This window comes from Teleopsis dalmanni, chromosome 1 (assembly GCF_002237135.1).
Source record: "Teleopsis dalmanni isolate 2A chromosome 1, ASM223713v2, whole genome shotgun sequence".
Classification (NCBI taxonomy): domain Eukaryota; kingdom Metazoa; phylum Arthropoda; class Insecta; order Diptera; family Diopsidae; genus Teleopsis; species Teleopsis dalmanni.
Window position 1 is genome coordinate 65,131,221 of NC_051846.1, and position 14,739 is coordinate 65,145,959.

Here is a 14,739-nt window from a genome sequence, read left to right on the forward strand (position 1 = left end):
AAACCGGAGAGATAATGAGACAAGTTGTGCCAAAACTGGTCATCCATAAATCTATTTAGAACTATAAGAACTAATTGAATTTAATAGGACTGAATTTTATATATAGTTTATTTTGCGTTTTATTATATTATATTAAATTACAAGTAATAATGATTATTATTATTACTAAAAGTTTATTATTAAAGACAATTTTCGATGATCGATATTTGTTAATGTTTTCAAAATATAATTACAGGTTATGTTTATTTATCAAAAAAAAAAACAAAAAACCAAGGGTTTAATTTATTTATTTTATTTTAACAGAAAATAATTTCAATACTTTTACAATAAATCTTAGTTCATTAAATAAGTAATTAATTGCATCGGAACTTCACAAATTTTTGCGTGTCCATTATCTAATGCCGTTAAAATAATATGTTCGTTTTTTTTATATTTAAAGAAGTATATTGGCACACCATCTCCCTTTAGTGTAAGTATTTTAGATGCACTCTGCAAGTCATATGCAATGAAATCACCAGATATAGTTGATGTTAGTAAGACATAGTCACTTATCCATTCCATACTAAAGTTAGAAAATATAAAATTAGAATAAAACCCATTTTATTCCTTTGGATTTTGAACACACCATAATATATTCTCACGTGAGGGTATATAAAAACTGGTACATAAAGAATGCGTGCTACAATCCCACACAGTAATTTGACTGCGAGTTCCACTTTCTTCATAAAGATATGAACAAACTGCGACTAATTTTGAATGTGAAGATGGTGAAAAAGCAAAGAACAGAATATCTCCATTAACTTGTGCAATGCCATGAATACCAGTATCATTGAAAAAATTTACTTGACCTAGATGATAATACTAAACTTGTGTTTATAAATAATAAACAAACTCTTACCGTCAAACCCACCGGATATATATGTTGCATGATATTTAGAACATGCTATTGCTTTGTGTAGGGTATTAGTTTTGACAACCCATAAAACTTTATAAGTTTCTATGTCAAATAGTTTTATCTTGCTGTCATACGAGAGAAGCAGTTTCTTACCATCGTGACTTATTTGAGCATTCTTAGAGGTTTCATCTTCTCTTGGTAATAACTTGACATCACAGTTTTGTATATCAAAAATAAACACTTCGCCAGTATAATCGCCTGCAAATAGTACATATGCAGTATGATGCCAGCGTAACCAAACTAATAAACTTGTTGATTTTTGCCACACTTTTTGTAGGTGTACAGAAGGAGGTATACAGTCTTCTGGCTGAGAAACTGGAGGTGGTAATACTTTAAACACAAAGAGCTCACCATCAATATAACCTATTGCTAAATACGTGCCATCATGACAAAATTCCAAATAAATTATTTTGTCACGGTGGAATAAAACGGTTTGTACAACTTGTGCATGAACTGTATCCCACAAAAAAACGCGATCTTCTCCGTCGGTGGTAATTGCCATTTTTCGGTGAGGATGTAGAGCGCAAACTGTAATTTCGAATATATGGTTGTTAAATGTAAACGCTGTTGCGTTCTCATCTAGTTCTAACTCTTCAATAAACTGTTCTTCATTATCTTCGCCATCGTTATCTTCTCCATTGTCTTCTTCGTCACTTTCTTCATCAGCATCTTCATCATCGCCATTCTCTAAATCCTCATCTTCAACATTTTCCTCTTCCTCATCGACGATAAATTGAAGTGCCTCTTTGAAATCAAAGTCCTCGCATCCTTTCGGAATATTTGATCTCATAATTTGTTTATATAAGTAAATCACACACAAAGAAAATCTTTATAAATTGTGCCAAATAGAAATTAATTAGAACTTCAAAAAAGCTGTGATTTGGTTAGAAGTTGGCTGTACATAAGTGCAGAGTTGCCAACGTCAGTTTTAAGCGATCGTTTCGCGGTCAAGCATAATCGTAAAGCATTTGGTATATATTTATGAAAAATTCATATATATATGCTCATTTACGATGCTGGATGGTTGTTGTATATTAAATATTAAAATATTTTGGTAAGCGTAACAGATTATATTATTTGTATGTAGATGGTTGATAATTATACGCAATACAATATTGGTAATATTGCGTTAACGTTACTTTACTACAGTTTTATGATATTATTTTAATAAATATGTTATAATTGTATATAAATTATTTTACATATATATTAAAAATATAGTGCATTAAATACACACCAAGTGATCTTCACATGCTTTTTTACTATTTATGTACCCACAATGCATTATATTATAACAAGTACCGGGACCGCCGAGGTGCAATTTCCTGAAACAGTATGGAATTGAAAATATAGAATCAAATAAATCACGAGTTCGAGTAACGCTCTCGATACCCGAGTAAAAGTACAACCAGTTACACTAGCTCGTGAGCACACCTGATTGTGTCGATTTGTTTACGGCAGCTATGAAAATCAGCTGTGTTTTAATGAATTTGTAAATTATTGTGAAAATAAAAGAGATTCTGATATAAATATGTCGAAGTCAAGTGAAAAAAGCAAACAATTCTTGACATTTTGATAAGACGCAGTCTAAATATGATAAAATGGCTTCATATAATATAAAATTTTTTATAATGGCATTAATTTTTACTTTCAGAGTTATGAAAAAACAGCTGTCTGTTAGAAACATATTAGCATAACTTTTTAAATATGTGAAATGTTTTTTATTACATATGTTTTTTGTTGTGCTGTGTGCAATGTGATATATATAAATATATATAAAATATATAAAATGTATATTTATTAGTGAATGACTAGAATTTTGCAAAATGCTTCTAGTGGACATTCACAATAGATTGATTTTTGATTTTTGGACGCACTAAAACTTAAAACGTAAAAATTTTTGCGAGTAAAATTTAACTCTGAAGATTTTAAGAGCATTGTTGTTTTTTCACATGTTTTCTTTCGTAATTAGCGAGTTTTGTTTGCTACTTAAAAAAAAAAATTATGGTAAATATAAAAATTGTTTAATATTTTATAACAATTTTTTAATAACACTTAATGAAATATTAAATAAATCAAAAAATGCTACCATTTTCAGAGTAAACTATTTTCTTTTGTATAAGAAAGATGGCAAAATTGAAAATATAGTAGAAGTGCAACGTAAATATTAGTCAAAGCTAATGCTTGACTAACGTAGTAACGTTGCAACGTTTTGCTAGACATGTATTTTGTTGTTGTTGCTTTGCACTTTTAATAAGTTATTTGGTTACCGACCGCGTTACCTAAACTTGTGAATAACCCTATTGTGTTTTGTTTGGCATTCCTCATGGTAGTGTCCTTAGGCCGTTGCTATACTTAATCTATACGGTTGACATTCCACAGTACCTACACTATAGCATCACAAAATTAATCTTGATTGATCGAAAAGTGGCTTTCTAAATAGGGAATCAAGATGAATGAAACCAAATGCTTTCAAGCAACTTTTACTCTAAGGAGAGAAACATGCCCTATAGTTAAAATTAATAATGTGGATTTAGCACAATCTGGATAAAATTCAGAGATTACAAAATAAAATTCTCCCACAAGCTAACAACAATATTTTTTATATAAAAATTATATATTATATAAAATATTATATTATATATTTTTAAACAAGAGAAGAAAAATTTTTTTTATTTAAAAATATATATTTTATTGTCAGCAATATTTCGAATAATAATAATTTTTAATTAAACACATGCCAAAAGGGTTCGAACAGCAATGAAGAAGAAATAACAAAATTTGGTTTAATTTATTGATATCTGGCTGACTATACAACGCTGTTTCGAATATTGCCAAGTTATATTCGATATTTATTTAATTTGTTTATAGTCTATATATAATTTGTTTACTTATTTGTGCAAAGCGAATACATTTTTCAAATACTATAACTTATAAAAACGCTCCATGGGTTTGATTTTAAATATTGTACTATTGGTTTTATGCCAATATCATATATAGTTTAATTAGAATTTTAAATTAAAAATATTCATAATAAAAATCAAAAGCATATTAAAATCAATTTTTCATTATATATGATAACCATGAAGTATGAAAATTGAATTTAATTAAAAAAATGAAATTGGCAAAAGCCAAACAAACTTATTTGCTGATAATATGGAAAAAATGAATGAATGGTTCTAGCAAGGCTACCTGAACGCTTACCTGCCATTGTTTCCATCATCCCAATCAATGGGAATATGCTGTTGATCTCTCTTGAGAAGAAAAAACATCACATATACAAGGGCGGAGCGAAAATAACAACAAATGCAGATGATTACAAGACAAGAATAATGTTAAAGAGGGTTCACAACTAAACTATTTATAATTTGTCAATTGGTTGTTAAGAGTGCTTAAATAGTTCCTAAATGGCTGGTATGGATGATGGTGATGTAAAAGGGAAAAAACCAACCCTCAAATTATAATTTGTTGTGGTAGGAAATGTGCAAGTGTCTGTAATACTTAAGGGTAGATTTTTGTAACTACCCTGTATGGTAGCTGTTATAAAAGACAGGATCACAACTGAGTTTGCAACAGTTTTAGCAGAACAGTGATCGTGTTAAGTAGTAACAAATTCTACTAGAAAATTCTATACGAAAACACATATCGAAATGTCGCGCTCATTTTTAGTGGATTCATTATTAAGTGATGTACCTTTAACAAAAAAGGAGAAGTTAGCATCTCCTAAAGATGTTCTAAACAAAAATACAACGGCAGCAGTAGCCGCTGCAGCTGCTGCAACTTTACTACCAAATATACCAATGCTATCATATCCAGCAAGTTACGTTGGAAGTTATTTATTTTCACTCGGCATACAACAGGAACAACAAAAACAACAGCAGGCTGTTGCAGCCGCTGCAGCATTTCGTCATCAGCAACAACAACATACAGCACTCTTTCATCCTTATGCCACACTTCTAGCACAAAAAAAAAAATCTGCAAGTTTTGATAATTACTCGCCTCCATCACAACTGCCAACTGCAATGCCTTACAATGGCATTTCAATGTCTTCGTTGCCAGATGGATTTTGCACATCACCATCGGCTTCATCAAATGCCTCTACTAATGACTTTCCCAGTTACGATGAGAATCATTCAGCCAAACGCTTCAAACATGAGTCTTCATGTTCACCTGCCAGCTCACCCATTAAATCCAGTGTACATAGTTGTATAACGCCTATACATAAGAATACAATAAAGACTGAAATGGACTTATTGCCAGTGATTTCGGATTATGCTGATTCCAGTAAACGTATACGTACCGCTTTTACAAGTACTCAACTTTTGGAATTGGAACGTGAGTTTTCCATGAACGCTTATTTATCACGTTTGCGTCGCATAGAAATTGCGAATCGCTTGCGACTATCAGAGAAGCAAGTAAAAATCTGGTTTCAAAATCGTCGTGTTAAGCAAAAGAAAGGTGGCTCTGAGAGTCCCACATTTGGTTTCTCAGAAAATTGTATGAGTCCTAGTTCATCATCAACTGAAAGACAGACAACATTATCGCCAGTACATCAATGCTGTTGTCCCCATAGCAAGGAAACCACCAATATCTGTGAGAGCTCTTGTGCGATTAAAACGCATTAAAATTGAGAATTGAATTGTGTCTAAATATAACTTATTGTAAATTTATGTGCTTAGTTCTTGTTTTATTGTAGATAAATTTTATTATTTATATTTTGTTTTTAACTATGTTTTAAAATTTGTATTATATGTAAAAATGAAAATTAGATTTATGCCAATTGTTAAATAAAATGCTTAAAAAATTAAATAATTGCTTTTTTAATTTGATCAAAAATTGTTAATAACTTTTTCATATAATCAGTTAATATAATTTATTAATTCAATTATTCTACAGCTGGTTTATGATTTCGTTCTAATATAAACACAGCAAGTGAATTTATTAATAAAACTTTCACAGCAAATTAACAAAACTCCAGAAAAATGTGCTAACATAAAAGCCAAGTACGGTTTTGGGTAGGTTGGTTTAGGTGCGCTGACTCTGAGTTTCAAATGTGGCAGGACATAAGTTCGATTCTTAGTACTTGCAGTCTCGAAAAATTATTTACGCAAATTAAATACAAGAATTATTTCCAAGACCACTGATGATGGGTATTTGGCAATACTCGAAACAGCTGTCAGCTAAAAATCAATTAATTAAAATAATATAAAAATGAAATGAATTCTTGTTGTTGTGGTTCACTAATTTTCGAAACCCCTCTTTATAACTTTTTTTAAATGTTTATTATTTTTGTAAATACTTTCCTTTAATAATTATTTTCGTAGGTAGAATTATAGCCGTTACCACTTCTTCACAATAAAATATGCAATTTAACATAATTAAATAAATGACTTTTTAATATATAACAACTTAATTAGTATTCATGAAAACATAAGAATGGTTTTATGTATAAACGCATTAAATTAGAAGCACCATATTAAGTTTAGAAAAATGTCTTTATATATATATTAAAAAATGTATATGTTGAAAATACAGTGATCATGTATTTTTATCAATAAATCTTCAGGCCATAAATTATAAATTATATGACAAAAATTATAATGTTTAATTCAAAATATATTTATCATAGCACATTCATGCTACATATGAGTATTTATAATAGTTTAAATAATTAAAATATTTTATACAATATTTAGTGAGCAGTGTGATCAAGATTTTGCTGTGTGACATACGAATCTGTTGTGGTCTCTTAAAAAATTCTAGACCAATTCAAATGATAAATCCACTTAATCGGATCCCATATTTTAGATATCATATAAGGAGCATACTTAGATGTTTCCTTCGTTTATGCTTCAGTGCCTGGCAAATTTCTAATAGTTTCTTTCTCACAAAGTCTACAAGATCCGTTAGAGTAAGTTAGCAGTTTTTAAAGTTATGCATTATATAATTATTATATATATATACTTATAATAATAATAATATAAAGTATTATAAAGTAGTATTACAACGTACAATTCAAGACTTTTACTAAATATTTTAAGGCAGAGATTAAATCTATAATAGAAAGAATATTGTTTTTAATTAATTATTTCAATATTTTTTCTTTAAGACTTCTTTGGAAGCTGATCTTTTCTCACTTAATTTAAACAACCTTTTTTTGCCAATCCTTTTTAAATTGAGGTGATGTGCAAAAAAAAAATATGGGTAGTATATCACTGAAGAATACCAAAATATATAGTGTAAGCACCCTAGTAACTATTATATCACCTATAAAGTATACAAATCAAATACACAAATGTGCAAATTAAGTGATACATTTCAATTATTATTTTTAATCCTATTTAATAGAAAGATAAGGAAGTAGACCGAATAGTTCAGGAAATGCGTAAATCTGTCAGATCACATTTTGACACATTTTCAATGTTGTGCGCTTATTTCTCAAAATAAGGATTAAATACGAACTGAAATACCTAAAGCTGACAAGCGTAAAAAATTTTTAGTAAAGGCAGTGATTTTCAAAATAATTTTTATTTATTTATTTTTATTTAGGAAATATTTAAAAACTTCTTATTATACTTTTATGTGATTAGAAATTAATTTAACGCTTGTTAGTTAGCATATAATAAGTTCATCAATAGCCAAAAAAAAAAACAAAAATGAGGAGGTATTCGTATATATTAATTTATGAGTACACAATGGTCGAAAATATCTTGTATGTTATGGAAATCGAAGTTAGGGGTCACATATATTTAGTTTTTTGATGTATTTGTATTAAAACTAAATTTAAACACTTTGAGGATTGTTAAATAAATTGTTTAGGAATAGTATTTAATTCTTAATTTAACTAATTTGTTTTTAATATGAGAAAGACTACTAATTCTTTAGAAAAGAAATCAGTTTTGTTTTTAAAACACAATTTTGAACCCACAATGTCTTCTTTATTAATTAAAATTAATGAATTAATTCGCATAAATAATATGCATGAATATATGAAAAAATTTACAGTATAATATATGATTTATTTATTAATAATTTGAACTTAAATAATATTATTTTTAATAATGCCTTTTTTAAGGTTAAATGTCAATTATAACAAATTTAATATTTCAATAAATTTTTTTATATGGCAACTCTGATCTGTGATTTAAAACGGATAACTAGGCAAGCGAAGCATAATCAAAACAAAATCAAAACGTAGAATGAATTGCATTATTTTTAGTGTGAACGATTTACGATTTAAAATCTCGATTACGAAGTCTATTTCTATATTACGAGTCTATTTCGAGCGCTTGTGTGAACATCGTGCTAAACTTTTTTTTTTCATCTAGATTGTTCCGATTTTATGTACTTCAGTTTTTCTCAATCCAACAATTTTTCAAATCAATAAATATTTTATATAAATTAAATCCAACAAACAGTTTTAAAGTAGTTCTTGTATATGTTTTTTTTTTATAAATTGAATAAATCTCAATGAGATCTTAAAATCTCAAATGATAGGAATAGTGTACTTGGTAGCATTAACTATTGACTATAATAATAGTTAAAATAATGGAATACATATACAATTAAAAAAAATTCATAACAAACTGATAGTTATAATAAGAGTATATATTAAGTATATATATCAATAGATACAATATATAAAAACCGGTTAGTAACTTAAACTGAAGTACCCAAAAGAAAATTTTGAATAGATATGGGCCCAAAAAATTTTTTTTTTAATACAATTAAATTTTTTAAAATTCAACAATTAAAATAAAAATATAATATATTAATTAAATTATTCTATAGCTGGTTTATGCTGGCAAGTAAATTTATTAATAAACTTTCATATCAAATTTACAAGACTCCAAGCAGGGTTCAGAAAAACACTGTGCTGTGCACAAAAATGCAAAACACCACGCACAAATGTTGTGCGATTCTAAAATTTCACACCACAAATGTGGTGTGCGAAAATTTTTGTGCACATCTTAAGTGCACATCTTGTGTGCACAAACGAAACGCACATTTCACACGAGTGTGGTGGAGTGAAATAAAACTCGCACACGCATTCGGTGTTTGTGCCGAAGTTATTTCGCACAGCACATTGTGTGTGCGGCAGCCAACTTGCCCTCGCACACAACGTGTGCAGAAAAGAATACGAGAAGCACATTTTGTGTGCAGGCTCGAAAATAAAAATGCACCCAAATGTGCGGAGACGAAATGTCTACTGCACGTTTGTGTAAAATGATGATTTAAAAGCGCACAATATTATGACAAATATCGCAGCAAAATAGTACGGAAAACTGATTTGTATTAATTTTGGTCTTAATGCGAAATATTTTATTGAAGAAATAATTTTGTATTTATATTTTAATTTTGAATTTATTATTAGATTTACATTTATTGCTTATATTACTTATTATTTTAAGGTTTATTAATTTAAAACATGGGAATAAAGTTAATTTCACAATGTACTTGAAAACTTTAGGAATCCTCCTGATGAAGGCAAAAGCGAATTTGCCGAAATACGTATAGAATTATACTAAAAAATAACGCACGAAATAAAAGTTAACATTCTTAAAAAACAAAACAGATTTTAATTGAAAACTTTGTTATATTAAATAGGTACATGAATTTAATAGAGAAAGAGTATTTGTTTCGAAATGTTATAAGTAAAGAGGATCGGTTCTACGGATCGTACTTTGAAAAAATTAAATATATCAATTTTGGACTACTTCATAAAATTTTATTTAATAGTAAGTTGTACACTAAGATTCGTTAGTAAGGTTATAAAAAGCAAATTAAATATTTTTTACAACAACATAAATTAATTTTGTTATTAGATTTCACTTAATTTTTTATCTTTAATTACAGTTTAAATTTTACAAAGTTATTGAAATAATTTAATAATTTAATATTTTAATTTCTTATTAAAAAATATATAATTTTTATTACATATTTTTTGAAATAAATTTTCATTTAATCTTATTAATAACATTGCTGAAATATTTTTTTCACTTAAATTATATCTCTGCTTACTTAGCACAGTAGAAAGGGCGCTAAAATCCTGCTACCTGTTCAAGAAAATATTTTCTTAATCTTTCGCGTTTTTTAATGAATGTTAGATACTCTACCTATGTGAATACATATTTCTGTAGAAGAAAAATACCTATTTGTGGCCCTCCCGTATTATCTTTTTTAAACTGTTGCAAAATTTATTAAACAAATACACCAATACCAATACCTGCTACCTGTTCAAAAAAAATATTTTCCTAATCTTTCATATTTTTTGGGCATAAAAAAATCTTCCTAAAATATGTTTTTATTTTTTTTAAACTGGTGCAAAACTTTCCAAACAAATACTTTAAGTTCACTTACTATATTTGCATTTAAAAATGCTCAAAGTAATATACAAAAAACTAATATTTTAAGTTAAAATACAAATAAGGTTAAGACAGTTATAATTTTTAGTTTACATTAATTAACAAAAATAATTATTTTAAATATTTGTTAATTTATGCAATTTTTAACATAAATTACGATCCCAACGAACGCAAATATCAATTTTTTCAAAATTTGCAACAAAATAATATTTTCTATTTCAAACAAAATTGTGAAGTTCCTGTAATTTTTTTCCACCCTTGGGTGCAAGCGCAAAATCGTACATTTGTGCACGTTTGTGCAACCGCACATTTGTGCACATTTGTGCACGTTTGTGCAGTCGCACATTTGTGCACATTTGTGCAAACGTAATATGAGCAGCACACTCGTGTGCAAAGAGAATTTTTTGTCGCACAGTGCGGTGCGAGCATAAAATTTTCTCGCACATCTGATTGTGCACATTTTTAAAAATCAGTCACACAGCACAAATGTGTGTGCACGAATCTGTGTGCACAATCATCGCTTTGTGCGATGTGAAATTTAAAATCGCACAACAAATTTGAGTGCGTGCATTTTTTTTGTTAACACCACAAATGTGCGTGTGCATATTTTAAAAATAATTTCCACTCGCACAGTGCAGTGTGCGATTTTGTGCACCACATTCCGAACTCTGACTCCAAGTTCGAACATACAATTCAAGTACGGCTTTGAGTCAGTTAGCTAATGAACACTGACTCTGAGCTTCAAATTTGGAAGCGTACGATTTCAACCCTTTGTACTTGCAGTTTAAAAAAATTAGTTGTGTTTACTTAAATATTAGAAATAATGTCAACCAAAACCACTTATGATGGATATTTTGCAATCCTCGAAACAACTGTATGATAATTTAATAATATAAAAATTTAAAAAGAATTTTTGTTGTTGTAGGTCACTACTTTTCGAAAACTCTCTATTAATGAGAGATAATGCATTTATTATTTGCTATTAAGTAAAATAGTCACTACAGTCGTATTGGATATGAAATCAAGTTTAAGTAAATTTTTTGTTTATAGTAAAACTAAGATACTCAATATACTTCTCTTAACTTTTTACAAAATATTTTTTTAACATTTAAGAAACTCTATTGGAGCTTCATTATTTCTAAAACAAAGAAATCTTTGTTTTTCAGGGTTAAACACGCAATCATCAATTGCCGTTGGTTATAAATGACAATATCCGAAATATATGTACGGTCAGTTATAGAATTTATTCAAATCGAAATTAAAATTTTGCATTTAAATTGTATTAAACTTAAGTTATGGCAGTGGTATCTAGTTTACTTAATAGAAACTATTGAGATAAAACTATTAAAAAAGAGAAGTTTCAAATAGTAGTGAATTACAACAACAAAACATTTTTTGAGTGCAAAAATGAAATAAATTAATATTTTTTTTCACCCCAGTCACAAGCCCAGAAAAATTATATTTTTTTAATATTTTTTATTAATTGAATTTTTGACTGACCATATAACTTTTTCGAGTATTGCCAAATACCCATCATCAGTGCTCTTTTGTTGATGGGTATTGCAGTGGAATTTTGCATTTATAATTTTCCACACTATTTGCCCCATTTTTATTATTCTTATTTTTTATAAATACTTTTAATTCAACATATTATTTCAATGTTTAAAGTTATATTTATTGTGTGGTCCTCTCAAATTGAAACGAACAGCATTTATATAAATGGTTTAAAAACCGCAATTACTATCATTCAATTTAAATTTTTGCTATATCATTGAAAATTTAATTAATCATTCAATAACTTCGGCTTGATAAAGAAAATATATATCTTATAAAACAATATAATTCTCACGACACTTAAAACTGTCAAAGAAGACTGGAATTTCACTTTTCATTCAATTCGACTTTTTTAAGCGAAATTTGCACAAGTGATGATGCAAAATTTAATTTGAAAATAAACTGTTTAAATCAGTTCAAAGGATAATGCTCTGTTCTGTTGATAAAAAATGATTTTTATCTTTATCAGTGAACCTAAACAAAAAATTGAAATTGAAATGTGTTTTGCCAAATCATTTTTCCAAAACGAATGCGTCAATCGAGCATCACAAATGGGCACTGCTGTTCCAATAGTTGAACTAAAGTTTCTCGATTTGCTCAAGTGTTGCAGATTCAAGTAACTCGACGTACTTCATTCAGTAGACAAAAGATTTAAATTTAATTCTGAATGAATCTAAAAAAACGAAATAATGAAAAACTAAAGAAAAAATTCTTAAATCTTTAAATTGGCTTTTGTAGTTGAAAATGATTCCCCTGGGGTGCGGTAATAAACGCAATAGCACCTACACCCCGCAGCAAATTATTGAAAAACAGAAAAAAAAATTGCATTCAGGAAACTGTTTTTTTCTTTTCAGTTCTGTAATACACTGTCGGTGGTTTTAAATCGAATTTCTGTTGCTGTACGATTCTCCAATTGATGTCCATCACAGGTAGTTTCATATCCTGCGTTGCTTTTCAAAATTTTTGACCATAAAATTCCTGTAGTTTTGCTTTGTCTGCCATAACAAGATCGATCTTATCTTTGAAATACCATATAATTGAAATCTGTAATTGCTGTTGCTTTAGAATCTATATTACGGGTAGCTTCGGAACACATTAAGTTCGAGTGGGTACTCGAATTCGATACTGAGTTCTCAAGTGTTTGTCAAAGGTAGCAGTTTGTTCCTTAACTTTTTATTTTGCAAACTCATTCATTATTCACAAGTAACTACACAAGTATGTGATTTAGTATCCAGCTGATTATCAAGAGAGTTATTCTAAGATGCTTAAATACAGTGAAAAGTGGTAAAGGATTGTTAATGAAATTCAAATTTTAACATTGTGTATTCATATAAATATTTGCACACTTATACTTATATACTTTATATGTGAAAACGTACATTATAAACATATAATGAACATGTATTTTATGTTTGTTTGTTACATATTATTAGTAATTTTATATAAAATAAAATTTAAAACTCAAAGGTTTGAACTTTAAAAGAAAGTATTGAAATATCTCTCTACTCCTCTCTATCTCTCTCTATCTTTTCTTAATGTAATAAGAGAGAGTGCAATATATCTCTTCTTTTTATACTATTATCATATTCTAATGACTGATTTATTTCGATAAAAATTACACACATACACTTAACTTTTCATATAACACTTATCACTTTAAAAACCACATGCCCACCGGTGGGCCACTCCGCAACATCATTACTGGCCCGCGTGCTCTCGGGGGAGCACACGACATGTTTTACCTGGGGACCGCTTGTACACCGGTGGACATGATTTAAATTCAATTTATGTACAGTAGTCCATTCGCCGGTCCCTCGAAGAAATACTGCATATAGCGGTTTTAGTTATTTTGACATAGCCTCATTTTAAAACGACGTTTTTTAAATCAAATCAATATACGTAATTAACAATAAAATAAATGCCAGTCCCTATGTAGAAAATAAGATTTTTCAATGCGGGCTTCAACGTGTTAAAAAACATATATATTAAATTTACGGTAAAGGTAGATGAAAATGTTACTTTAACTATTTTAAGGATAACTTTTTGTTGAGAACGGTACCCAGCTTTACGTATATTTGTTGTTTTAGTTGAATAGCTTCCCTGACATAAGTCTTTTGTTAGTATTCTAAGCCAAATAATTTTAATTACTAGAGACTAGTATTGCATGCCTGTTCTATTATCGTTTCTTGGATTTCATAAATTTTGTAGTGCAAAGTCGGTGACAGTTGTTTAAGCTCTAATATCCATGTTGATTTTATATAATTCAAACTCCCTAAGTTGTTCTTATTTGAGTTCTTTGATTTGAGTGCTTGCGTTTCTGTAGACTATGTAAAATGTATGTAATGTAAAGCAGTGTACAAAATAATTTTGTTACAAATAATATTTATTTAACCACAAATTCAGAATATTAATATTTAAATAAACAGAGTTTCTTTAATAATGAATAAAATTCGATTTTTCGGATTATTCTGTTATATGTGAATATTTTATACACATATAAAACAATGACTTATCATTTATTAAAATTATTCATTTTTACAGTTGAAATAATTTCTTATATCAATTCTTCTTCATTTCATTGAGTTCACAGAGGAACTCACAATCTATTTTATATCAATTAGTTACAGATATTTATAAAAATCGAAAGAAATTAGTATCTTGTTTATTGAATTTTTATAATTACAAACAAATATCTGCTTTTAAATTTAATCCAGATTTGGTGAATTATTTTTTGGTTTTGCGTTATGACATGCGATTCAAGTCCTTTCTCTATAAAAATTGGTTAAACGTAATCAGCTTTTTTCAGTCTTGACGACCACAAACTGATACCATAGATGAAAATACCTGTAAAATATATAAAATAGT

General features: G+C 28.4%; 2 protein-coding genes across 2 annotated transcripts; one reads left to right on the top strand and one right to left on the bottom strand.

Annotated features, from left to right (window-relative positions):
* Positions 1–333: 333 nt before the first annotated feature.
* Positions 334–1,756, bottom strand: LOC119683182 (angio-associated migratory cell protein-like). The gene is made up of 3 exons (XM_038096803.1): positions 899–1,756; positions 626–848; positions 334–562 (listed from the first exon to the last, which is right to left on the bottom strand). Exons 1-3 carry the CDS (start codon positions 1,743–1,745, stop codon positions 334–336), a joined length of 1,299 nt encoding a protein of 432 aa, XP_037952731.1. The 5' UTR covers positions 1,746–1,756.
* A 2,849-nt stretch (positions 1,757–4,605) lies between these two features.
* Positions 4,606–5,580, top strand: LOC119683191 (homeobox protein Hox-C4a). The gene has a single exon (XM_038096816.1). The coding sequence runs from the start codon at positions 4,606–4,608 to the stop codon at positions 5,578–5,580; it is 975 nt and encodes a 324-aa protein (XP_037952744.1).
* Positions 5,581–14,739: the final 9,159 nt, after the last annotated feature.